At 38.4% G+C, this 27,473-nt stretch overlaps 1 protein-coding gene across 1 annotated transcript; it reads left to right on the top strand.

Annotated features, from left to right (window-relative positions):
* Positions 1–5,501: 5,501 nt before the first annotated feature.
* SUB1 (SUB1 regulator of transcription) lies at positions 5,502–25,613 on the top strand. The gene is made up of 5 exons (XM_058564280.1): positions 5,502–5,589; positions 8,157–8,229; positions 10,350–10,472; positions 20,448–20,556; positions 22,545–25,613. The coding sequence occupies exons 2-5, from the start codon at positions 8,158–8,160 to the stop codon at positions 22,622–22,624; spliced, it is 384 nt and encodes a 127-aa protein (XP_058420263.1). The 5' UTR covers positions 5,502–5,589; position 8,157; the 3' UTR covers positions 22,625–25,613.
* Positions 25,614–27,473: the final 1,860 nt, after the last annotated feature.

Raw genomic sequence — 27,473 nt, 5'->3', positions numbered from 1 at the left:
GGCCTCCAGGAATTTCTCACTAGCTAGCTCTTCCTCCAGCTCTGGTCTTTCAGGTACTGAGCTGTTTCTCTCACTCTTTCTCTTCTCCCTCCTGCTCCCCAGACTGCCTCCCTTTCTGGTCTACCTACAGGCACTCTAAATTCAGTTCACCTACTCAGCTTCCTTTTTGTATCACCAGCTTTTTTCAGACCAAGGTCTGGAGCAGGGGGTGGGGTCTTTTCACATCCAAAGATTCTGTCTAGGAATTTTCCTATACAAGAAGCAATTCCCCACCCCATTCTGTACACATGTGTGTGAATTAGGCCTCCCTCCCATTATTTGAAAGCAACTGCAGCCCTACTTTGCTCTAAATACAAGTTTTCCTTCCTTTTTCAACCAAGTGTGAAAAATTATTTTTATCTTTATTTTTTGATGAGGAAGATTGACCCTGAGCTAACATCTGTTGCCAATCCTTCTCTTTTTGCTTGAGGAAGATTGGCCATGAGCTAACATCTGTGCCCATCTTCTTCTATTTTATATGCAGGATGCTGCCACAGTACGGCTTGATGAGTGGTGTGTAGGTCCATGCCCAGGATCTGAACCTGTGAGCCCTGGGCCGCCGAAGAGGAGCGTGAACTTCACCACTATGCCACAGGGCCGGCCTCTATATTTTGAATTATATTTAATTTTCTAAAATGGACATCACTTATGATCAAGGATGTGCTAAGAGTTTCACAAAGTATCACAACTGGAGAAAATTGAGCCAACTAAATTTGCATGCAAAGCATCTCATCTCCCTGCTCCTAAAAATTCATTCTTCCTTAACAGTTCTCCACCTCCTGGGGCTCAGAGAACCAAAACCTAGAAACCTAAACCTACCACAGGCACACACCCAGTTCCCTCAGTCACACGGAAACTGAATGAAAACTTTTGTTTAAGGAGGAAATGATGGAGATGCGGAAGATGCTATATTCATTTACATGTGCTTGGTTTACCTTGAATATTAAGCATGATTTTGAGGTAAACCGGAATATGTCACCCCAAAATATGCCTCAAAATTGACATCAAAATTATTTTGAGCTAAAGGCACTTCTGTATAAACAGATCTTGTTCAAATAATTCTTACCTTCCTTTAGCCTCCCCGTGTAACTTAGTTACTTTTTCACAATTACCTCTAGTTCAACCCAGTATAAAAGCATTTTGGATAAAGAAGATGTGGTATATATACACGATGGAATACTACTCAGCCATAAGAAATGATGAAATCCAGCCATTTGTGACAACATGGATGGACATCGAGGGTATTATGCAAAGTGAAATAAGTCAGAGGGAGAAGGTCAAATACCGTATGATTTCCTTCATTAGGTAGTAGATAATAACAACAATAAACAAACACATAAAGACTGAGATTGGATTGGTGGTTACCAGAGGGGAAGGGGGGAGAGAGGAGGGCGAAAGGGATAATTCAGCACATGTGTGTGGTGATGGGTTATAATTAGTATTTGGGTGGTGAACATGATGTAATCTATGCAGAAATAGAAGCATAATGATGTACACCTGAAATTTATACAATGTTATAAACCAATGTTACTGCAACAAACAAAAAATTTAAAAAAAAAAAAGCATTTAGGTTTGGCCGCTTCTTTGGGTCTCCACTTCCTTATGAGGGCTACGGTGTCACGTATAACATTAAATAAATTTGTAGGCTTTTCTCCTGTTTATCTGTCTTATGTCAATTTAATTCGCAGGCCCAGGGAAAGACTCTAAGAGGGTGGAGGTAAACTTTGGCCTGTCCTACAATTTCTTTAGGTAGGTGTGTGTGAGAGAGAGCTGTGGAGACGTGCAGAGGCCCGAGACAGCGTGTCCTGTCAGCGTTTATTTTCATTTGACTTTTATTTCACTGTGATTCAGAGTTTCACAAAGTTTTTAAAGGAATTAATTTGTATTTTTGTTTGCATATACTTTCTTAAAAGTCAAGTAGTGTTAGAAGGGGAAAGGGTCTGGGGAGGGATGCTTTCACATTAGTGTTCAGACTTTGACTCGCTCTCCTGTATTGGCTTTGCCCCTCAACCCCTTCACCTGTCATTCCCCTCTGGTTTTTCCAGAGAAGATGTAACCTCCTTCTTCTCTGAGCGTGGGGTGGATGGGAACCACAGATCTAATTGCTCCATATGTAAACCCAACCATTCTCCCTTTGTTCACCCTCTGCCCTCCAGCCTTCTGTGGCACCCTAGGCCTGCAAGTCTGAGCTTCTACAGGATTCTGTCTTTTACTTTGCCAAATCCCTTACCATTCCTCCACCTGCTGTCCCTGTTGATATTTTGGGATTCTGCACCATGTATGTTCTCTGCCTCAGCGGCCGTGAGAATGCACTTCTCAGATCTCCCACTGCTGAGAATGACATTGACTCAGAGCTTGGTGGCCACCGCTGAGCACTGTTTAACAAGTGTTGCTCTGCTAGGGTCCATGGTCTCCTCTGCCTCCTGGGTAGGCATCCTCTCTTGCTGCTCCTCAAGATCTAGGAGTTTATTCTTGGTAGCTACCTTGAGCCCACATAATTCCACACCTGCGCCGTAATCAGTGGCAAAGGAGGAAGGTTGGCTCTCTCCCCTCTGCATTCAATGCAGGCAAATGGGTCTCATAGCAGTGTTGCTTGGACCCAGTGGGTTTGGGTTTAGAAGAACACATCTTTCTTATCCTTATTACTCCCGGTTCTCCCTCTGTTGGACCCAGACATGTGCACAGAGAGCTCAGCGGAGGCCAAGTCCAAATGGCAGTCACTTTGATATTCTAGGAATTTATCATTTCTACCTTGGCAATTAGAGCAACTTCCTCTACAGTCTTCCCAGCTTCCAACTCTTCCTTCTTCCTTCTTCAACCTAATCTTCATGTCACCCCTGATATTCCTAAAACATTTCACTGCCCTGGCTCAAAAACCTTCCACATCTCAGTCTCCTCTTTTTCACATGGATTAAAATCCAAACTCATTGGACCTCATTTAGGATCCTTTACCATCTGGCTTCACCCTATTTTCCATATGAATCTCCCACTCTTCCTCTACGCCAGCTCTACTCCTATAGTATTGACTACTCACAGCCTCTCACTGTGCCTAACTCATTTTGTGGTCTTGCCTAGCTCAGACTCTTCCTCTTTTCCTACCTCGGGTGTTCTCTCTTATCTCCCTAGGTCAAGCTTAGGCTGTCTTCCTCTTCGAAGCATTCCCAGTCTATTCCAATCTAGAGGCACAGCTCTCCGTGGAATTTTATAGTATTTGTGGTTGTAGCTTTCATTGGACAATCATATAGAGACTTGCACTATTTCCCGTATAGCAATACCTCAAAAAACAAATCCCCTGGTAACACAGCTCCATTTCTCCCGCACAGACACCGCTGGAGGGAAGCTGCATGATTCCTTGGCGCTGATTAGTGGTAGTGATAGGTGAGGAGGAAGAGGCAGTGGTGCTGTCTTGGATCTTGGGAGTGAGGCCAGAACTGGGGTCCCGCAGCTCTGCAGAGCCAGCACTTCCTAGGGCTTGGGCAGCCCCAACACTGAGCCTGGGGAGCTGCTGTGTGGGTCCTGCTTGAGCCCAGCCCCCGATCTCCGATGGGGTTCCACATCAAGAGAACTTTCTGTTCTTCAGACTCATTTGGAATTTAGGGCCTTTGCACTTGCGGCTTACTCTGCTCAGAACCCCCAGCACTAAACTTTTGGCCTAGCTATCCCTTTTCATTCACGTCCCTGCCCAAATATTCCCATTTCATCCCTCTCACATCTAAATTAACCTCACCCCAAGACTCTCTATGGCATCATCCTGGTTTTTGTTTATTTTTTTTACAGCACTTATCTGAAATTACCATCTCTATTTAATTCTTTACTTGTTTGTTGTCTTTTCCATGAGTTTACAGTGACCCTGTCAGTCTTGTTCATTTCTGAATTCCCAGCATTTAGAGCAATGCTGGTATACGGTAGGTGCTCAATACAGGTTTATTGAATGAGTGCATAAACTAGGAAAGGACCTTGGGCAGTTTCTTGCACTTGAGTAAAGAGTTTCAGCTCTTTCTATCTTGGAGGAGGAGAGGAGGTTGTGAGTCAAACGACTCCAGTCAGTGCTCTGAACCCTGTCCTTACTCAGTCAGCACCCACGGAGAACCAGGTCCATGGCTCCCAGGGCACAGGCAGCCTGGTGATTGTCTGATTACCCCAGTACATGAGGTCAGTCCAACCAGACACCCCCCACAACGCCCGAGGGCACCACTGGCCCCAAAGGAACTTTGGTCAGTTGGCCATAGTGTCGGTGGGGGAGCCTCGCTAACTGTCATTGGGTGTGCCAGCTCCAGGCCACCAAGCTACCGAGCTGGAAGTGGTTACTGAGTACACTTCAGCTTTTCACAATTTAATTTAAATATTTTCCTTTTTTACTTTTTCAACTTTCTTACTGAAGTGTATCTTATATACTACTGTAAAGTGCACAAACATCAAATGAAATTTAACATCTGTGTACACCTGTGTAACCACCACCCAAACCAAGATATTTTCAGCATTCTGGCAAGTTCCTTCATCCTGGCTTCCAAGTGACATTCCCCAAGGGTAACCTGACCTAGACCCCCATAGATTATTTTTGCCTTTTTTGGAACGTCATATAAAAAGAATTACACAGTAAGTGTTTCATCTTTTAAAAGTAGTCATCTAGGCTGACACTGCATAAAGCAGGAGTGGGTTAGAGCTTTTGAATTCTCCCTCAGTATGCAGTGTGTGAGTCAGGGCAGGGTTTGAATCTTGACTCACTCCCTGTATAACCTCAGGCAACTTATTTAACCTTGTTGACTCTTGGTTTCCTCATCTATAAATGGAGAGAATAAGCATTCCTCTTTGGAAAGTGCTTGTTAGGATGAGGAATATATGTAACATGCCTTGTGCAGTGCCTGGTACATAGTGGGTGCTTGATAAGTGTTTGTTGAATAAATATAACTTTATGTGTATTCTCGGCTATAGTAGGCATTCATTAAATATGTATTCAAATAATCTATCAGCTATATTCCTGCTCCTAATATGGATTTCTCTTGCCTTCTGTGAACTCCTTTTTACCTCCAGGACTTCAGTTGAAGGATAACGGTGTGTGTGGCCAAGCACTTCTGTAAAGATTTCTTGCACTTTCCCGAATTAAACGCTGTAACTCTGGCTTCCTTCCTTTGGATTTTACCAGCCAGAGTCCAATACTGGGGCTGAAGGGGGAGGATCATTTCTGGGAAAATGGGTCAGAAGTGTTCATCTTTTTTACAATGGACACATCACTTTAATACAAGAAACATTTATTGAACAAGTGCAAAGCTCAGTGCTTGTCATTGATGTTTTATTCGCTCCCTTATCCACCCACAAGTCAGACCCAATCTTTGGGGTATCTCACTTTCGTTGCGCCCACTCAGGACGAGAGGCGGTCCCTTTAAGGCCCTGGAAAGGGTCTCGGTGTTGGTTTCCGCGGCGAGGCCACGCCCTATCACGTGTCCACAGTCCCAGCGGGGCGGGGCCGGCGTCTCTTGGCTGCCGTCACTTCCGGTTCTCTGTCAGTCGCGAGCGTGCGAGCAGGAGGCTGTAAGGCTGCCGGAGCGGAGCGTGAGTGTGCGGGACCCCGCCCCCACCCCCTCGAACCCCTCGCTCGGCCGATCCCCACCTTCCTGGCTGGGCCGCGAGTCGCCCGCGGCCCTCCGCCCCTCGTCAGCGACGGCCGCGGGTAATGGCGGCGCCGCCTGACCTTCCCGTTCCCGGCCTCGGCTTCCCCAGACCCCCTTCTGCCTCCCTGACCCCGCGCCCCACGCCCCTCCGCGCCAGAAGCCCGCCCCCGGGAACGGCCCCAGGGCGGCGGGCGCGGCGGCCCCCGGCGGCTGGGCGCGGCCGGAGGGGGCGAGGAGCCGCGGGGAGGGGGCGAGGCGCCCCCGGGACAATGCAGCGGCGGCCGGGCCCGGGTGGGGGCGCGTGCGGGCCTGCTCTTTCCCGGAGGCCTCGCTGGGGGCCCCCAGGGTGGGCGGCGCTGTGGGGAAGCGGGAGAGCGGGCCCTGTTCCTGGAGGGCGTGGGGGGGCGGCGGAGAGCGCCCAGGGGAGCGCGGCTGGTTCACTCGGGGGAGGGAAGGCTTCGAGAGAAGAAAATGGCGCTTGGTGCAAGTCCCTCCTCTTCCCACACGGTCTCCTCCGCACTTCGCCGCCTCCCACGCCCCCTCCGACCAGCCTGGCCCCCCGCCCAGGCCATTGCCAGCCTTGGGGTTTTAGCAGCTTCCTGGCACCGTGCGACCCCCTGCCCCGTCATCGTGCTTGTCACGCACGTGTTGTACCAGATTCGTGTGCCTTAGTCCTAGTTTATTTTCACCTCGTCTTTCCTCAACCTCCCTCCCCCACGCCTTCATCAGAGACCGAGGATTCGCGTTTCTGGTTGCGTTTTGTGTGTTTTCTACACCAGCGCTTTTAGTATCATTTGCCAGAATTACGAGCCTGCCTTTTTCTTGAACAGTAAAGGCTCGTTAAGTAAAAGTAAAAATGTATTTTGTCAGAAGTTCAAAGAGGCTGGCCTTGGTTACCAGTACCTTGTGTTCGTGTTGAATGGACTTATTTGGATTAAATATGAGGTGGTTCTTTGAAATGGTCTTAAGCCCCCGGGCACCTTTTATTAACAGACGATATAGTTATGCTCGACCGTTTCGAAGTGAAAAATAGGTTACGTCCGCTTTAATTACCTTTAAATGTTTCTTGGCATTGTTAGCAGCCAGCATAAAAAACAACTAAAATTATTTTGGAGGTTAAGTTGTAAAATGGAGCGGTGACGGGAGTAATGTATAAAACGTGGTTACGAAGTTGCTGCTCCCTTCTGAATTTACTGTTCTCATTGTGAAGAAATTAACCAGTTAAAATTAACGTGGCTGGATTGGGTATAGTTTGAGCTTTTTGAATTTATTGGCTAGAATTGGGATGGCCCACTTCTTTTACCTTGACCTCTTATTGTGGAACACGTTGAATGCCAGTGCTAATGCAGGTTTAGTCTAGAGAGCTAGATTTTTTATGATTTTTTTAAGAGAAAATGAAGTCTTTTTTTCTTTTATTCAGGAGATAATGATGTCTTTTTTTCACTTTATTCAACAAGCATTTACAGAGTGTGATGTGTATATTGGGGCCTTGAGGGCATACGAAAATTAATAGGACTCAGGTTCTTCTGCATTCGAGATGGAAAGAGCAAAAGATACTTTGATAAGTGTTTTACCACATGGTATTGTCTTAAAAAGAAGTACAGCATGCGTTGGAATTCCTTGAAATTTGAGATTTAGGCTTTTTTTTAATCTCTGCGAATATAGAGGCACCAGGCTCTTTGCCTTGCCCTCAGGCACTCAGTAAACATCCACTTGAAAGCAAGGTACTGGGCTGTGTACCTCTATGTCTGGGGGTACCTGGGGCACTAGGGTCACAGTAGAAATTTGAGGAAACAGTTTGTACTTCCCATAAGCAGATTCTTTCAGTTTTAATCATATTCCAGAGTAGAAAAATCAATGTAAAATGTAATGAATTGTGAATTTTGTATAACTTCTTGAACTCAGATTTAGTACTTGTTATTTCGATGGCATGGCCCAAAAGCCAAAGAAAATTAAGAACATATACAAAATATGAAAAAATAGGGTTAAATGGCAAAATTAGACATCAACATCTGTGTAGTACAGCTGTGTGCCATGTTGTGTGAATGTTGGAGTTAGTTCCGCAGCGAATAATTCTACATTAAGTCTCATCAGTGAGAAGTGCAAAGCACTACTGAGTAGAATTATTCATGTTTCTTCTGGTTTTAACAGTGATTGCTGTCAGCTGCCTTGCGTTCTACCCTACCCATAAACATCTAACCCCACTAAAATGAAGTATAAAAAGGCCCATTGGGTTCCAGAAAGATAGAGGTGTAGGAGTGTGAGATGTGTATGACATTTAGTTCTCTCTCTCTGCTGGGTTCAGAACATTTCACTCTGCTTGTTATTTTCAACTTGGAAGAGCATAGATTGAGTATAACTTCCAGCACTGTGCTCAGTGTAATAACTCTAGTACCACAAAATGGTAGAATGAGCCATGGAACTTATTGAATTTTTGATTGGGGGAGAGTTAAGTTGAAGGTAATAGAGCAATTTGTAAATTGTTTACATAATGTATTTTTCTTACAGAATGCCTAAATCAAAGGAACTTGTTTCTTCAAGCTCTTCTGGCAGCGATTCTGACAGTGAAGTTGACAAAAAGGTGACTATACTGTACCAAGTCAATTTTGTGATAAATCAGCCATATTGCCCACATCCAGTTGTGAAGGACAGTAAAAGGCATATCAGAATCTTAAAATAAGAGCCTAGATTTGACAGTGCAGATGGCCCCTGGACCACTTGACCAGAAGTGCCTAGCATGCTTGTTGTTCGTGTACCCCCTTAGCCCATAAGTCAGACTTGAGCAAGTCTTCAGACTTCAACAAGTCTTCTGTTGAGGACTTTTAGGAACCCTAAAGCTTCAGAACCACTGCCTTAGACTCTAGGGGAATAGCATTAGAATTAGGCCAAAACCACAATTTGCCATTATTTAGAAATCTGCCTGATCTTAAGGTATTGTTTGTAGTAGATGGGCCAAATTTTGAACTCCTTGAATGCAGGTGTTAATTTTGACAGCCTTCTTAGCTGATGGTGTTTATCTAACCCACAAGGATTACTTAAAATGTAAGTTTGGTACATTTTAAGTTAGAATGTTATTTACTCAGGTCCCCTCCATTTTGTTATTTGCTCAATGTTGAACACCTAGCAAAGCAAACATGAAATTACCTATTTTGACAGCATAGGCTTTTTCTGCGTTAGGTGACGTGCACTGTAAGTGCTGCATTCCGCTTGAACCGAGCATCTTGCCCTGTTGTCAGGGCCTCCTTCCATGAAGGAACTGGCTTATCTTTCATATCCTAGAAGCTTATGTAGTTGTGTCTCTGAGCTTAGTTAGCAGTGTTAGTTAAAAAAAAAAAAGAAAACTTTTGAGAGAATCTTGGAGAAGATGGACCGTTATAGGGAAATACAAAATGTAATATCACCTGGAAGGTTGAAATAAGGCTTCAAAGAGCAAACATAGCTATACTTGAGAAGGAAATCACTTAATTTTTTTCTTTGCACCTAGTATAGCATTTGAATTCGTTAACAAATTTTTTATTGAGCTTTTATGTGCCAGGCGTGCCCCAGTCCACAGGGAGTATCCAGACTCATTAATGTAAAGAATAATCGCTTTCTGCTTATTGAACTGAGTTAATTTTGCTAGTTGTCCCAAATAGTTCTATTAATCCTGTAAGCACTTATGTTAAATACATCCAATTTTTCAGTTTATGTGTATATATATTATGTTCTACCTAGCTTCATCTAATTTAGTAAAACATTAAAATACTAGTTTATACTTTCCACTAAGGAACATGACTGCCCTCTACTGTTTGGGTTGGGTACTCTACTGGGTTTCATGAGCTTAAGCTCATTTTGAGAATGAGGCTTTATAAAAAAGCTTTTACAGTAATGCTGCTTTTAAAACATTGTTTTGACACAAGGGCAGATAGAACTGTTTGGTGGTTACCAGGGGCTAGGGAGGTGGGGGGTGGGCACAAGTGGTGGAGGGATGCACTTATATGGTGACTGATAAACAATAATGTACAACAAAAATTTCACAATAAAAAAAATGTAACAACAAAAAAGAAATAATCCTCCGGAAAAAAAAATAAAAAATTGTTTTGATTTTGAATGCTAGTCCAACATTGCTGTCTATTTTTGGTGATTTTTTTGTGATGAGGAAATTGTTGAGTTGTTGACTTCTAGTGCCTAGCGCAAAATAGCTTGCTTAGCGTTGCCTACTCATAAATTCCCTAAGCCAATTTAAGTCCCTTTTGGAATAGGTAGGGCATAAATAAGTAATCCTAGAAGTGGAATAAGTTGGTTGTATTCTTCCTAATTAGTGTATTTCCTTTATAAAAAATAACTAGCTTTAGTAGATCTGTGGTTTTTAAAAGTTTATTGAAAAACAACAGGCTCCCCCATGTTTTTTTTTGGCCCAAAGAAATCTTATGTGGAATCCTGGTCTATAAAATAATTGTTTCTCTGGTTAATACCACTCTAATGTCAGAAGTATCTTTTGGGCTCCTGAACACAGTTTGAAAACACTGTATTAGATATCAGTGCTAGGTTAGTTTCATAGTACTATTGTCAGTAGTACTATGTCATTTATTAACTTTTTGTTAATAAATGTAATCTTTTGATTTTTTAAGTCTTAAAAAGTAATGGAATCTTCTGATCCTGAGATAAGGTTTCTTCTTGTGTGTGCAAATTTTAGCCATGTTCTTGTTTTTTTCCCCCAAGTTAAAGAGGAAAAAGCAAGTTGCTCCAGAAAAACCTGTAAAGAAGCAAAAGACTGGTGAAACTTCAAGAGCCCTGTCATCCTCCAAGCAGAGCAGCAGCAGCAGAGATGATAATATGTTTCAGGTAAAGTTGGCTATTTCCTTAGATCCAGAGGAGTTATTATCTGGCTTGATCTGAAGAATGTTAAAAGTATACCTTAATCTGATAGTAGATAATAATGTTTTGTATATGTTATAATCCTCTTGAATAAGGATATTCATTGAAATGTAAGAACAAGTTAGTAGAAATTAGAGTAATTTATATGATGCTAGATTATTGTTAAAGTTTAGAAGTCTGTAGTTTTGCTATACTTAAAAAAATGTGAATTTAAAAGTTGAAGAAATCCAAAAAGATTGAGAACTGCACATTTAGAAAGCAGTTTGGAGGAGGTAGGTTAGTACTGGGCTGTGAAGAATGGATAGGATATTATTGGAGGGGAACCAGCAATATGATTTGCCTAGTTTTGACTTGATAAGAACAGAAAAGGATGTACACCTGAAGTTTATACAATGTTATAAACCACTGTTACTCCAATAAACAAAAAATTAAAAATAAAATGAAGGAAAATGCATACAAAAAAGAACAGAAAAGGCTAGTGGGTTTACTAGAATAGGCCCTCTGTTTCTATATAGTGGGGAATAAGGTTGAAAAGCAAGGTAAAGTGAGGGAAGTTCATTAGAGGGATTTGATGAGATCACTTGGAGAGGACTAGTATAGCTTCTTTTCTTGGGTTTCTTACCTTGTTTTAGGGAGACTTGTTATTGGTTTCATTGTACAAGAAGGATTTGTGGAGAGAGGCAGTGGGGATAAATGGATGTATGTGAGATCTCAGGTCATTGTAGACCTTGATCTGTCTGTGAGATGGTGAAGGCTTAGATGGTTTTTCCCAAAGAAGAAATAGGTGAGGAAGAATGGGCTAGAGGAAAGAAGCAATCAATGAAGGCTGGTTTTAAATTGGAGAGACCATAGAAATGAAAGTTTCATTGATAGAAATGAGTAAAAGAAATTAGTTTTAATGGCAAAGGTTGTTAAGTTTGGCATTTTGGACCTGGTTATAAATTTGATAAAATAAGAAGAGTCTCTCCTATAGCACTTGAAGGGCTTGGTTGGGAAATGTTCTCAAGGGATCATCAGCGTGGTTGACTGAAGCCTTCTGCCGAAGTAAGTGTAAAGCAGAGAGAAGAGGTGACTGAGGACATTCAGGAAGGAAGGAAAAAGAGGATATAGAGAATGTGAAGGAAAATAGAATGGTACAGTAATGGGAACAAGAAAAGGATGAGTGTTTCAAGGAGGAGGCATAAGTATTAGTTGAAGCCAAAATGTTGGACAGAATGAGACTGCAAGCATTTATTTGACTAGACAGTGAGGCTAGCATATATATGTATTTTGTTGTTTTTTTTGGTGAAGAAGATTAGCCCTGAGCTAACATCTGTTGCCGGTCCTCCTCTTTTTGCTGAGGAAGATTGGCCCTGAGCTCACATCCATGCCCATCTTCTTTAATGTGGGACGCCTGCCACAGCCTGGCTTGATAAGAGGTGCGTAGGTCTGTGCCCGGGATCCAAACCTGCAAACTCTGGGCCGCTGAAGCGGAGCGCACGAACTTAACCACTACGCTACCAGCCGGCCCCTTATATATATGTGTGTGTGTGTATATATATATGTATACATATATTTATATATGTATACATATATACACACTATTATTTTTTTTTTAACCTACTGATGGCCTTAAAAGACAGTGCCAGGATTAAGATGGGAATGGGAAAATAGAAGTTGGATATTTTTACTCACTTTTGCCTTGTATGTCTGGATAAAGAAAATGAGCACATGATGACTATACTTAATACTATATCGAACACTGGAAATATGCTAAGAGTAGATTTCAGGTGCACTGATCACACAAAAAATGGTAACTGTGAGGAGCTGATAACGTTAATTAGCTTGTGTAATCATTTCACTATGAATATGTGTATGAAATGTTGTACACCTTAAATATATACATTTTTAAATTTAGAAATATGTAAAAAAAAAAAAAAGGACAAAATGCAGATGAATTATTTAGTTAAGGATTTTAGTCCCCTGACTTTAGTATAGCTTAGAGGAACTAGGACCATACTAGATTAATTTGATAGAGAATATAAGTCACTGTATGTAAGAAAGAATTATGAAAGGGCTCTCATTTCTTTGAATGGATAATAAGTTGAATGCTTTCTGTGTTGCATTCAGGCCTTGCTAAGTTCTGGGTATGCAGTGATGAACCAAGTAGATGTGGTCTGTGGTTTCATGGAATTTATGGGGATAAAAATTATATAGATAAAGGTGTATGTAATTAAAGTTACAAGGGCTGAGAAGTGAAAGTGTGGGTTATTATGAGAGAGAAAGTGTTCTGGGAATCTCTTTCTAAGGAATTGGCATTTGAAGCTTAAGTCATAAAGGAGGAGACAGTCATGCGAAGTGTAGGGGAGAGGGAGGCATTTTCAAAGTATTGGAGAGAATTGTGCAAATACTTTGAAGTGGGAAAGAGCTTGGATTGTGCAGAGACTGTAAGCCTTGGGGCTGGAACCTAGAAAGTCTGATTGAGACTGTAGATAGGAGATCCAGTTGGTAAGGAGGGTGCAGGGCCTTCTTATTGGGAGGACATTTTTAGGAGTCTTGAGTTTTATTAAAGTGCATTGGGAAGCTATTTTAAGGGGCAGAATGAAATGTAAAATCTGCAAGAGTATATCCGTCCTTTCATAGCCTTTCTTCCTGTGTAGAATGAAGGGCTGCTTTGGAATATTTTAACTTAATATGTGCAATAAAGGTAAAAACTTGAAAGTATTTGCTTGACAACTATCTTGGACTTTTCTCTGATCAATTCTGTTTCACCGTATGCCTACCTTTACTTGCGTAATAATAGAGCATCTATGGCCTATTAATGGATTTTATCTTGCTGATTCAGCCCCTGATTTTACAGATAAAGCAGGACCCACATTTAGGGGTTTTATTCTGTTGGAGCAGTTTTGGGAAAACCGGATCTATTTTTAGGGGTTGTTATCTCACAGAAAAAGTGGGTTCACTTCTTAACCTTCATATGGAAAGGTTCCCAAGCCTCAGACGGCTGTTAGACTCTTCACCCTTTTGAACGTGCCTCTAGCAGGGACATAAGCCTTATTTCCCAAGTGACTTTTCACAGTCCTAATAGTGTAGGCATTCTAAGAGATAATGAAATATTTAATTTTGTTGCCATCATAGCTTTTTCCTTGAAATGGTACTTTGGCCATAGAAAAATATTTGGTGATAGTACTGATTTTTTTATTGATTTAAGAGCACATTACAGTATATCTGTTATAGAATATAAAATGAGGACTTCATTTTTATTTGTAATAATGGTTTGATAATTTTATTAGAAAGATGGATGAAGGTTTGGGTTTTTGGAAGAAAAATAGTTATCTTCATTGTGTTTTGTAAAGTTTTTTTTTTTTTTTTTAATAGGGTTATATATTTTCTTTAGTTTTCATTTACCAAGTGCCTTGAAGACAGCTCCCACAGAATGGAACTTTTTTAGACATTGCTAGAATCTTTCAGGACTCAGATTATCAGGTATACTTTGCCAAAAACAAATAGAACTGAAATCTAAATTAAAATTATTTGGGTATTGGTTAGTAGCCGTAAGACAGGATTTTTTTTTTTTCCAAACTAAATACTCATCTCTTGAGAATAGAACTAGAAGAAATAATCTTCAATTCTGGTAAAGCTGCGTATGTCAAACAGCAGCAGCTCTCTAAATGTAATATGTGAGGAGAATTGTACCCAAGGAAAGTCACTGCACTAATCTTTTAAACTCTAAAATGATTTAGACAGAATCCTGACTAGAGAGGAAATAGCTACTGGATACTTGCCTTTTGCCTGGTTCCTTCAGCTGTGAATTTTAAGAACTTGGTTCCATAGGGATATAACCTAACTGAGATAGGACCTATGTGATACTAAGATGGCCTAGAAAACTATCTCGTAATTACTTAGTATCTGTCTTAAAAAGGTCAGAATGGTCGAGGTAGGGGACTTCTATGCATTTTTCTTCAAAGGTGGACACAAAGGGTCAGTAATATCACCTTAGTTGATTTGGTGATTCAAGAATAAAACATAATTCTAAATTATGTCATTACAGAGTTAAGTGTTCCTAACCTGAGGGGTTCATGAATATACTTCAGAGAGTCCATGAAATTATTATTTTTTATTTGAATTTTTTTGTATTTAAAGAGATTATTCATAACCGTCATCACATCGCCAAGAGGACAAGAGTCAAAAGTTTAAGAATCACTGTTCTGTATGATGTACATGCATATGCGTGTAAAACTATATGCATTCTGTTATCCGATTCTATTTCCTTCTGTGACATGTGATTGCAGTGATGTTTATTCTTTCTACTTTAAGTATTATAGCCATACATTACTACCTCATCATTTTTCTGTTTTTTTGTTGTTGTTGTTGGGGGAGGGTATGGGAATTTGTCGGCTTTATTCATTCTTCTCAAGGAAGAAGTGACTGCTGGGTAACTTTTTCTTTCTCTCTTCTTTTTTTTTTGTGAGGAAGATCACCCCTGAGCTAACATCCATGCTAATCCTCCTCTTTTTGCCGAGGAAGACTGGCCCTGAGCTACTGTCCATGCCGATCTTCCTCCACTTCATATGGGACACTGCCACAGCATGGGCTGACAAGCGGTGCGTTTGTGTGCGCCCGGGATCCGAACCCTGGCCGTGGAGTGCGTGCACTTAACCGCTACGCCACGGGGCAGGCCCCAAGTTTTTCTTTTTTTTAATGAACTTTATTGAGATATAATTTATATACAGAAAAAAGCACACATAGCATAATGTGATGCGCTGTGATAAATGTGCACACTCTTATAGTGAGGCCATTTCTGTCACCCCATAAAGTTCTTTCTTGGCCTCTCTTTACAGTCGTCCCCCTATCCCAGGTAACCACTAATCTGGTTTCTATCACTATGGATTTATTTTGCCTGTTCTAGAACCTCGTATAGGTGGAATCATACAGTCTGTATTATTTTATGTCTGGCTTTTGCTCACCATGAAGGTTTGGGATCAATCCTTATGCAAGTATCTGTAGTTCGTCCCTTTTAATTGCTGAGTGTAATTATTGTATTATACTACAATTTGTTTATCCATTCGCTTTGGATGAATGTTGGGATTGCTGCTATGAATATTCCTGTACAAGTCTCTTTGTGGGCATTTTTTTCCTTTTGGGTAAATAACCAAATGCGTTTGCTGGGTCATAGGCTAAGTGTATGTTTAACTTTATAACAAACTGTCAAACTGTTTTCCATAGTAGCTATACCATTTTACGTACCCACCAGCAGTGTATGAGATTAAAATTGCTCCACATCCTTACTGGGTATAACTATTCAGTCTTTTTAATTTTATCCACTTTAATTAATGAATGTGTAGTTGTAGCTCATTGTAGTTTCACTTTGCATTTCCCTATATCTTTTTCTGGAGATCATCTGCCCATTAAAAAAAAAAAGAAGGGGTCATTTGATTTGAGTTGTGAGAGTTCTTTATATTTTAGGTATAAGTCTTTTGTCAGATAGAGTAGTGAATATTTACTCTAGGTATGTGGTTTGCCGTTTTATTTTCTTAAGCATCTTTAAAAAGCTTTAATTTTAAGTCCATTTTTATCAATTTTTTCCTTTTTTGGTTAATGCTTTTTGTTTCCGAAGACATATTTCTTTATCCCACAGCCACAAAAATTTTGCCACTGTTTTTTTCCTAGAGTTTTTATAGTTTTAACTTTTCATGTTTAGGTCTGTCATCCATGTAAAATTAGTTTCTCTGTGTGTGGTGTGAGATAGGGGTTGAGACTCATTTTCCCCCCATACAGATACTCTGATGTTCCAATACCATTTATTGAAAAGATTGTTCTTTTCTCATTGAATCACCTTGGATCTTTATAAAGAAAATCAGTGAATATGTAAAATATGTGTCTAATTTTGAACTCTATTCTGTTGATCTGTATGTCTGTCTTTACTCTAGTACTGCACTGTCCTAACTGCTATGCTTTTATAGTCAGTCTTGAAATCAGGTAGTGTAAGTACTTTAACATTATTCTTCACTTTTCAGAATTATTTTTGCTATTCTGTGTATTTTGTATTTCCATACACATTTTAGAATCAGCTTGTCAGTTTTTACCAAAAAACCTACTGGGATTTTGATTGGGGTTGGGTAGAGCTGAAGACCAATTTGAGGAGAAAGGCAACTTGAGTATTGAGTCTTCCAGTTCATGAACATGATTTTCATCTTTTTGAATTTCTGTTTTGTAATTTTCATTGTGGAGGTCTTGTACATCTTTTGTTTAATTTATTTTTAAGTATTTTGTGTTTTTTGATTCTGTCGTAATTGTATTATTTCTTAACTTCGTTTTCCAGTTGTTCATTGCTAGAAAAATATGGATAGTATTACATAATACAATGTAAATATACATAAGATTATATTATGTATTTACTTTATATATTTATAATATATGTTACAAATGTATTTTTTAGAGACCTCTTAGAACTTGCTGTGTTGATGATTTTGTCTGTTGTGTTTTACATCATCCTTTAATTCTTTTTGTTGCTTTATTGCTAGTATTTCCAGTACAATATTGAAAAGAAATGATGAGAGCAGACTTTGCCTTGTTCCTTATCCTAGGGGCAAAGCATTGTTCTAACTCTCTCCTCCTTCTAATGCTACTATTGCTTAAACTCTGGAATGAATGTATATAATGCTGTGGTTTTGCTGCTTCGGGATGGGACAATGAAAAGTCATGGGATAAAAATGATGTATTTTTCTGTCGGGCCCATCTTATTTGGAGATGTGCGTTAAAACTTTTTATGCTAAAATGAACACTGATATATTGAAGGATAGTATACAAAATGCATGGTAAGTTTTAGGTTACAACAAGAGGCTCAGATTTTGGTAGAGCAGCGTTTAGCCTGTGTCCCCAGATTTTCCTTTACTTCTAGCCCCATAGCTCTTTGGTGCTGGTGTTCTTTGAAATATTGTTACCAAATTTTAGAGTGTCAGTTTACTGACCTATACCTTTTCTCTACTTTGAATAATTTCTTATTTAATATACATCAAACAAGTTATTTGAAAAATGATTAGAGACTTCAAATTGTAAATTCGCAGTTTTGGATATGTGGATACTCAGCCATGTTTGGGAGGAAGAGAATGCTTCTTATATTCATATGAAGCAAACCAAAATATTGATAGACACTTCATTGGAATTGTGGATGAGAGAGCTTCTATGTTTCTATGGAGCAAGGGTAGAAATTAAAGTAGCCAGCTAACTGTTCGTTATGTGTTTATTATACCATGCTCTTTACATAAAATAATTGAGTACTTGTTATTACTAATTTAAGACTGGTAAAATGCCGTTAATGTGGTTGTCTCTCTTTTTAAAAATGGGTTTGCTTTCAGTCTTGATTTTTAACTTTTTTTCTAGTGAGATTTTAAAGTTGTAACTATTTTCAGGTTTCATATTTCTCAGGAATATGAACCTTGCAGAAGAGAATAGTAGTAGTATTTTTCTGCTTCTGTTTTTTTTTTTGTCCTTAGTCCGAGAAGCTGTAAAGGCTTCAGAATTCTCTTACTAGCTTTTCAAGTCCTCTTCAGTATAGCTTCATCTATTCAGCCTGTCCTTGAATCTCATCAGTTTTGTATCTTTCTGCTTTCTTCCTCCTATATCCTTGTTACTTTTTTCTCCCTTTTACTTATTTAATGGCCTGTCATTTTTCAAGGTCAAATCCCACCACCTAAAGTCTTTTCCACTTGCTCAAGCCCACACTGAACACTTATTTGACTTATCTAATTAATATTATTTTGGTAGGTTTTCAGTATATTTTAATTTTATCTGCTTAGCTAGCTGATGGGCTTAGTGTAGAAAACAAAGTGAAACAATGTTCAATTTAGTGCTATAGCTGCCTAAGATACTTATAAATTTCTTAGAGTTGTTAAATCAATATTATAAATACTATCAGCAGTTTCATTTTGATTATTTTGGTCTTATTCAGTTCCTCCATTAAAACAGTTTACTGGGAACCCAGTATGATACACACTAGGGGATCCAAAGAAGACTGATTGAAAAATAAGCTATTAAAACTGACAGTAAGATCGACTTTTAGAGTAGGCAGTGGGAATTTAATTAGTAGAAACAGCAATTCTCTCCTTTCAAAATTTACCAATAAAGGGAAGAAGGAAACACGGGGAAAGTTACAAAATGCAGATTAGGGAAAATGCTTTATAGAAAGATGAGAATGAACGTGTTTGGAAACGGTGGGTAAGAAACCAACGGAAAGGGAAAGAATGCATATGCAACAAATGGGATACAAAAGGTAAAGAACTTAAGAATGATGACGATCTGGGTAAGGACAGAGAAGAGAGATTTGAACGCACTTACCCGTACCTAATGGACTTTATTTTCATAAAGCATGAGCATGTCCTGGAAGGAGGGGGCACAACAACAGGACAAGAAATTTACTGAGAATAGTAAAGTAAAGGAAAATGAGTAAGACCTAACTGAGACAAGAAAAAGCAGTCTAAGAGGAAGGATGTAGACAAGATGGAAGCCATAAAGCAGTGTTGATAAGCACAACTTTGATTGTACTACAACAGTACTTGATGTCCCAATAAAATGGATTATTTAATAATCAGAGGACCCCGGTCGGTAGGGAAAGGAATGTGACTAAACGCAGAACCTTTACAGGATAATGTGTTTTAATCACAAAAATCGTAGCTAGTTTTAAGTGGGTAAGATTGAAGAGTAGGTTTAGAATGAGTAAGAGATAGGCAGAGGTGTTAGAGGTTTTGATCAGAAAGTGTGATTTCTTAGTTTAAATTCTAGACACTACATTACAGCAGCATAAGACATTCTGGAAAGTGCTTACAGACACTTCGTTGGCTAAAGCCTTTTCCTTCTCCACGGAATTTGTAGTTTGTGTTAAGCAGCATTATAAGGTTTTAAAAATAGTTTTCTGTGGATGATTCTCAATTTGAGACTGTGAATGAAGTGTATTAAAGATATTGTTGGAAATGAATGTCTAAAAGGAAAACCTTTGTCATGTTACTATTGACTGGAACTCTGGATTCTTGCATTCAGAATGGTTGCTAAACCAATGTAGCTAGCTGAGTCTGTGGATTCCTACGGTTATGATATGTACCGCAAGATTTTGTTTTCTAATGATTTTTATTTTGGTAAGAAACACTTCATATAAACTTGACCATCTTAACTATTTTTAAGCACACAGTAGTGTTAAGTATGTTCACATTGTTGTGAAACAGATCTCCAGAACTTTTTCATTTTGCAAAACTGTTAAATAACTACTCCCCTTTTCCCCCTCCCCCAGCCGCTGGTAACCACCATTCTACTTTCTGTCTCTGAATTTGACTACTCTAGGCACCTCATATAAGTGGAATCATACAGTGTGTATCTTTTTATGACTGGCTTATTTCGCTTAGCATAATGTCCTTAAGGTTCATTGATGTTGTAGCATGTGATAGGATTTCCTTCTTTTTTTAAGGCTGAATCATATTTCATTGTACGTATATACCACATTTTGTTTATCCATTCATCTGACGATAGACATCTGGGTTGCTTTCATCTCTTGGCTATTGTGAGTAACACTGCTGTGAACATGGGGGTGCAAGTAAATAACTCTCCAAGACCCTGCTTTCATTTTTTTTTTAGATATATACCCAGAAGTGGGGCTGCTGGATCATTGCTGGATCATATGTTTGTTCTATTTTTAATTTTTTGAGGAACCTCCATACTGTTTTTCTTAGCAGTTGCACTATTTTACTCATGATTCTTTTAATGTAAAAATGATTGGAAATGTGTGATGTGCTTTGTTTAGTTCCATCTTTTTAGAAAGATTTCTTTTTAACAGTGACATTTCTTTTGGTGTAGTTTGGATATTGAGAATAGTGGTTATTTTCGTGATTAAAAGTAGAATGAGTCCAGCAAGTTGTGAATATAAGTATGGGCACCGTTGTTGAATGTATTTTTATGTTTTTGTTTCTTTTGCAGATTGGGAAAATGAGGTACGTCAGTGTTCGGGACTTTAAAGGAAAAGTCCTAATTGATATTAGGGAATATTGGATGGATCCGGAAGGCGAAATGAAACCAGGAAGAAAAGGTGAGATTTAATTTCCTGAATTTGGTCCTAATATTGGGATTAAATTAAAAATTATCTAAGTAAACCTACCTTATTTGAAATTGAAATAATGTTGGCAGTGCATAGGGCATGGAAGATCTTCATTTAGTTGATTATCTTCTGTAGTTTTTTTGGACGTGACAATTAATTTATTTTAATGAGATGTCTTAAATATAGCTGTCGGAATAAAACCCAGAAAAAATAATACCCCTAATATCACTTCAATTGGCTGCTAATTTACTTGAATGTAACTTTTTTTTTTTAAATTTACACCAGTTCTGAAGTAGAGTAGGCACTATCTGGTAAGTTGTAAAATCAGGAATGGAAAATCCTGTTTACGGTGTCTCCTTTTGGTTCATCTCCTAAAGGATAATCTTCAGGGTGGTATCCTTTAAGTGTGTTTTTTGTGCTTCATCTGGTCCCAAGCCTGTCACCGTCATTGGAACATACTTTAATCATTCACCAAATAGCTAGAGAATATTTGTGTACTAATATAAACTCATATATTTGTGTGGTTAGCTTGCTTTGGGTTTATCCTTAGCTAATGAAAAATGCCTCCTTATTTTACTTCTATTCTACCTGCATGTCATTATGAAAGGTACCACTTGTTAGCTTCCTGCAGTTTTTGGGTTTATTAAACTTAACCTCTGTATGTTTTTATACCCTATAACATTTTCTTGTTCAAGCCACTTCTGGATTGGTCATTGAAGTTGTTCCAGTGTGGCCAGTGCCAGATTTCTTTTGCTATTGCTACAAACGTTCATTAAAACAATTTGATTAGCTTTAAAGCCCTTTCTACACATTGTCCCAATACATTCTCCTCCTTCCTCTCAATTTCATGGCCTCTCAGTAGTTTTCTGAGAAATACATGAATTCTTCCACTTCTAGTTTATTTCTGTTTATATGTGTCAGGTATCAGAACACTGAAAGTTTAAAGTACAAGGTGCTTTTCTGTTCATATTTTTATATCTTAAATAGGAAAGACATGTTATTAGCTAACATTTTAAATGGTTACTTATGTGTCAGGTGATATGTTAAGCTTTTATTCAGATTAGCTAATTTCATCATTCACAACAGCCGTTTGAGTTATAAGTACCATTGTACTGGTGAGGAAACTGAGGCTTAGAGGTAGTGTAATTTTTTTAAAGGTCTGCAGTTAGTGATAGTGATGTTGGGGTTTGAATCCTGACAGCGTGACCCCAGAAAGCACTCTCTCATTCAGTATGTACATTCTAAGAAGTCCTGTATGGATCACGTCCCAGGGGTTTTTCTGAAGTGAAATGAATACCTCTGGAAGAACTCAGCACAGAGTCATTCACGTTGAGTTCCTGGGGAAATTTTGAGCAAATTTTGGAATGAACTGGTTGTAGAAATGGGGTCTCACATACCAAATCTGGGGCTGGCCACTTAGCCTGCTAGTTTGCAAGCATTTATGAGATTCATCTTGAAATCATTGCTTGTTCTCACTGGGTATAATAGACATTTATGAGGGGTGCAGTGTTGGAAGTAAAACTGGATATAACATTGATCTGCTCAGGTATATTTGTGATTTATCTATAATTAACAAATGTAAGAGATTTGACTCTTAATATTGTACCATTAAAAAACGGGAATTTTGAGGGGCCGGCCTGGTGGCATAGTGAAGTTTGCCTGCTCTGCTTCGGCAGCCTGGGGTTCACAGGTTTGGATCCTGGGCGCGGACCTATGCACTGCTTACCAAGCCGTGCTGTGGCAGGTGTCCCACATATAAAGTAGAGGAAGATGGGCATGGATGTTAGCTCAGGGCCAATCTTCCTCAGCAAAAGGAAAGAGGAGGGTTGGCAACAGATGTTAGCTCAGGGCTGATCTTCCTCACTGAAGAAAAAAAAAGGGGGGAATTTTGATAGAATAGTATTATAGTTGGAAGTATGAAAATTCTCAGGAAAGCTTAAATAGATTTTCAACTTTTGATTTTTAAAACTTTGTTTTAGGTATTTCTTTAAATCCCGAGCAATGGAGCCAGCTGAAGGAACAGATTTCTGACATTGATGATGCAGTAAGAAAACTGTAAAATCAGAGCCATATAAAACCTGTACTGTTCTAGTTGTTTTAATCTGTCTTTTTACATTGGCTTTTGTTTTCTAAATGTTGTTTTCCAAGCTGTTGTATATTTGGATTGCAGAACAATTTGTAAGATGAATACCTTTTTTTTTTAATGTGCATTATTAAAAATGTTCTGAGTGAAGCTAATTGTCAACTTTATTAAGGAGGATTGTCTTGTGCCCACCACCTAGTGTAAAATAAAATCAAGTAATACAATCTTAACTGTTGTGGCCTTCTTTGATCAGAAGAGTTGGTACTGTGTAAAAGGCCAAAAGTAACAGTTGATAGACCTTTAGTTTCAACTCAGCTTTTACATACAAAAGAATTTGTATTGCATTGAATTTAGTAACTTTTGATTTGTGAAATCCATAGTTGATCTGTTTTCTTCCAACCAAATGTCTAGACTTGTTTTTCCACCTCAGTAATATTTCACTTTCCCCTTTTTTCTTTACTTCATTTTCCTTTAATAACTTACAATTGTCATATTCCGTTTTCATTTCACTTTTTACTCTTTTCCTAGAATATTATATTATGCTAATTTGAAAGTCACTGAAACTGTCAAAATGTTAGTTATCTCAATAAGGTACTTGTAATTAAAATATTATATGAGAACTACAATCACTAATTCTACTGTATTAAATATTAGGAGTTATAGTTTGATAAACAACATGGCTTGTATGAAAACTCAGCAAGTAAGTATATATCATTACCTGTAGTGTTCTGTGTAGCTGTTATCTTATTGCTTAGTCTGCAGAAAATAATGAACTAGATGTCTTTTTTTTGCTTTCACTTATTAAACGTGTTCGCCATGGGATGATGTCTATAGAATCAGATATTGTTAAATTAGACTAGGATTTAATAAAAATTGTGAAAGCTTATTGGCCTAACATTTTATTTTGTAACATTGAGTATGGATCATATATAGCCAGAGATATCACTGAGCTTTACTGTCATAGTAGGTATTGTGGTCAGGTTTTAGGGGAAAGAGCATTTAGAGTATACACTTGTGTTTTTCGGCCTTTGCTTCAGTAGGCTAGGTTCTTCTGCAGTTCATCTACTGGACAATGGCATTCTAGACTTGATGTTGCTAAATATTAGCAGGCATTCTGAAGGTGATTTTCGTGGGACCGTAATGATGAAGCAGACACAGATTGAGGCACAGATTTCAGGGGTTTTGCAGCAATAAATAGGGCATGGTGTGCCTTAGGAAAAGAATGTGAGAGAACTGTAACTGAAATTAAAGAAGGCAGTGATGAGGAAGGAATTCTCTTCAAACTAAATGATAACACTTGATATTTTGAACACATTGATAGGACACAATTCTAGATAGAATAGTAGAAAGAAAGGTTTAAAGTCGTAAAAAATTCTGTTGACAAATTATTTTTGGTAGGTATTCTCAAATGGTTACTGGCGTGTCAGAGAGTTGCACTATTATACCAAGTTGGATTACCACATCTAAAACATTTTATAGGAGAATTGTGAAGGACTTGGTTTCAAAACCATCTGCCAGGCCACATAGAGTTATCAATTTTTTTTCTGGCAGATATTCTGTTTTAAGTATTTTTTTACATTTTTTAGATGATTTTTTAGTGTTTTTTAGCAGTAACCCTAATAGGTGCATAATTGAGGAATTAAAGAAATCTCTCTTCTGGTATTTTAGCCTTCATCAAATAATAGGTACCAAAGTGTTCAAAATACATATTTTATATAAGTCATATATAATCGATAACTTTCCCTTAGTTGGGAACATATGTGTCCTATTAATTGGGTAGATTTGTAAAGTATTCCTTATATATACAGAAAGGGTAGTTAGAATACAGAACTTTGATATTGGTGTAGATGAAGAGGGAATAATGGGTAAATTTCCTAGGTTTATATGAATTTAGGGAGTGTATGCAGAAACAATCTAATATAGAGATGGTGCTGAAATCTATTACCTAGGCATTTTCTAGTTTTTTAGCACCGTGTTGTTAAAACCTTCATATAAGGAGTGTTTCTCTGGCAGAATTCGGTAAGTTGACTGCTAAATTCATTTAAATATATTATTGGATATGCTGCAATATATAGAAATTATTAATCTTTTGTGTGTGTAGGAAAGGATGAGAACTGGGCTAAAAGAAGAGACAAATTAACTTGTACTGAAAAGAAAAGACAGTGTACTTTTGTTTTCTGCTTAAACTTTATCTTCTTGGTAAAATTTCTTCCAGGAAGAAAGCTTGGCATTTTATGGGAGCAGTTTCTTACCTTGTGATACCAAAATGAATTTAATTAATGCCAGCCCTTGAATGTACTTGGTAGCAGGGCTTTCCTAATGGGTTTTTCTCTTTGTCTTTTAAAGTACAAGCAGCATTTGACCAATTTCCAGTGCTCTTGGCATTTTATTTAAAGAAAACCACTAAAAAAGAAAAACTCTTTATAATTTGATTATTCTCTTTTGCTTTGCTTCATAAATGCCTAAGAACTTCTTTTGAAGAATACTCCTACCTCATTAGCTAGTCAAGATGCTGTGATGATTAACCTATTCTACAAAATGTGTTTTGAAAAAAAGACTTAGGGAAAAAAGTATGTACATCCTGGCTTGGCTATTGAGGGGAAAAGAGAAAGAACTGAGTATTAATTATTTAAAGTGTTCTTGATGGAGGTATGTTAGAAGAGTACTTTGAAAGTTTGAAATTTTTAAAAGTGCTGACTAATATTTAGGTATCTTTTCTGAAATTCTTTGCAACTTACTTTTTATGGAAATTAATCCAGTGAAACACTCAAAAAAATTTTTTTTTTAAGTGGTGTTTTTCCAGATAAACTCTAGGAGTAAAGATTCACATAGTCAAAAAATATGTAATTCTGTAATTGTGGAATACCTGTCTGCTTTGTTTGGTACCATCTTCCACGGAGATGTCAATGGATATAATACTGCATCTGTGAATATTTTAAATGTTGAAATAAAAGCAAGAAACGTGCCCTATGTGTCATCCCAGTTTCACAAACCTGAAGATGAATGGCTCAGTTATCTGTTGAATGGGTTTTATTAACAGAATAACTTCCTGTGTGAATGCTTTGGAATGGGATGAGCCTTGGAGTGAGTGTTAAATTTTCTGAAGATCTTTGGAACTGGGTGGTGTGGGCCCGTGTTTTCTATCTACCTGATCCAAAATGGAAAAATGTAAATACTAAGATGGTATACAGTCTCTTCTTTTTCTTTATCCTTTGGGTGCTTTGCAGTCTGATTGATTCTTTGTACATTTAACTGTATAATGGACTCCTTTGGGTATTTCAGACTTACATTTTCATTTATAAAATCTCTATTTTTCCCTTCTTGTTTAGTACTTCTGCTTAGTTATATACAGCAAAGCACTGCATAACGAAATTTCGGTCAGTGATGGACCACATACACGATGGTGGTCTCATAAGATTTGTACCATATAGCCTAGGTGTGTAGTAGGCTATACCATCTGGGTTTGTGTAAGTACACTCTATGATGTTCACACAGTGATGAAATTGCCTAACAATGCATTTCTCAGAATGTATCCCCATGGCTAAGCAATGCATGACTATATATATATATATGCCAGCTTCACTTTCTGGTCAAATATTTGCAGTCTTGGTCTGTCCAACATTTTGGTTTCAACTAATACTTAATGCCTCCTCCTTGAAACAGCTGTTCTTTTCTTGAGATCTCTCATTGTTTAAATTTCAGTTTAGCAAAACTTAACATAGTTATAGAAAGATCCATGGAAGGCTACGTATGACTCTTATTTTGTTCACTTAACTGTAATTTTGCTTTTTTTTTTTTTTTAGTAAAATATAGTGACTCAAAAATCCAGTCAAGAAAAAGAAAATAATAGTACTTGGAGTTTATACAATTAATCACTGACTTTACAATTTTGTAGTATGGCTCAAAGGGGTTATGAGATAGAACAAAGGTTTGAAAAGCATGAAACATTTAAAAAATTATGTGGAATTATTTCTGGTATAACAGTTCATCCAAGATTTATGTCCATCTGAGTAAAAGATCTTGCTACACAGGACTTTTTCCCCCACTCTCTTTATGTAAGTCCATAAAAGAGTTCAGACCTGCTTTTACGGCCATTTTAGTCCTGGATTAACAGTGAGCTACTGGTTCTGACTAAAGTGAAACACTCCTGTCTCTTATTTCACTCTTAGGCTCTTGATAGAGAGTTTAAGTAGTTTATCTTTCTGCTCGATAACGGTAACTTGGAAATGATTTAGGCTCCTTCCTTTCTCTAAGTCTGCCAGAAAAAAAAGCATCCTGGATTTCAACAGCTGGATACATAACCTCCCTTGGTAACAAAACGCTGTATACAAGGTGCTTCTCCTACCATCCAAGTCAGAACTTAATGTAAACTTGTGTGTAGTAGCTCATGAATCTTGAAAAGTGATGTGAAGTTCCAGTTGGCCCTCCGAGTCTTCTAATTCTCCCTGGCTTTATTTTCGAAACTACGTGCAATAAACATGTAGTTGCAAGAATGGTACAGAGAACTCATTCAAATGTTGCCAGTTGTTCCAATAATGTCTTTATAGCAAAAGCTTCCAGCCCCTTTGATTGTGTCTCTTTAGTCTTCAGCCTGACACAGTTGCTCAGTTTTTCCTTAACTTTTATAACCTTGACATAGCTGAAGATTTGGTAATTCATAGGTCATTGGTGGTGTTGACAGCGGTGGCGAAGGCAGAGGCCGGTTTAAGGAGGAGTGGAGACTTAGCATTGTGGTTGTGAACCATAAAGAGGTAGTGGCTGTGTGGCTGGAACAGTGCAACATCTAAGTGACAGTGCAGAGTTGGCTGCATTCAGTATGTGTTTA

The sequence above is a fragment of the Diceros bicornis genome, chromosome 20 (genome assembly GCF_020826845.1).
Source record: "Diceros bicornis minor isolate mBicDic1 chromosome 20, mDicBic1.mat.cur, whole genome shotgun sequence".
NCBI classification, from domain to species: Eukaryota; Metazoa; Chordata; class Mammalia; order Perissodactyla; family Rhinocerotidae; genus Diceros; species Diceros bicornis.
The sequence above is the reverse complement of the archived record's forward strand: the minus strand, read 5'-3'. Positions and strand labels throughout refer to the sequence as shown.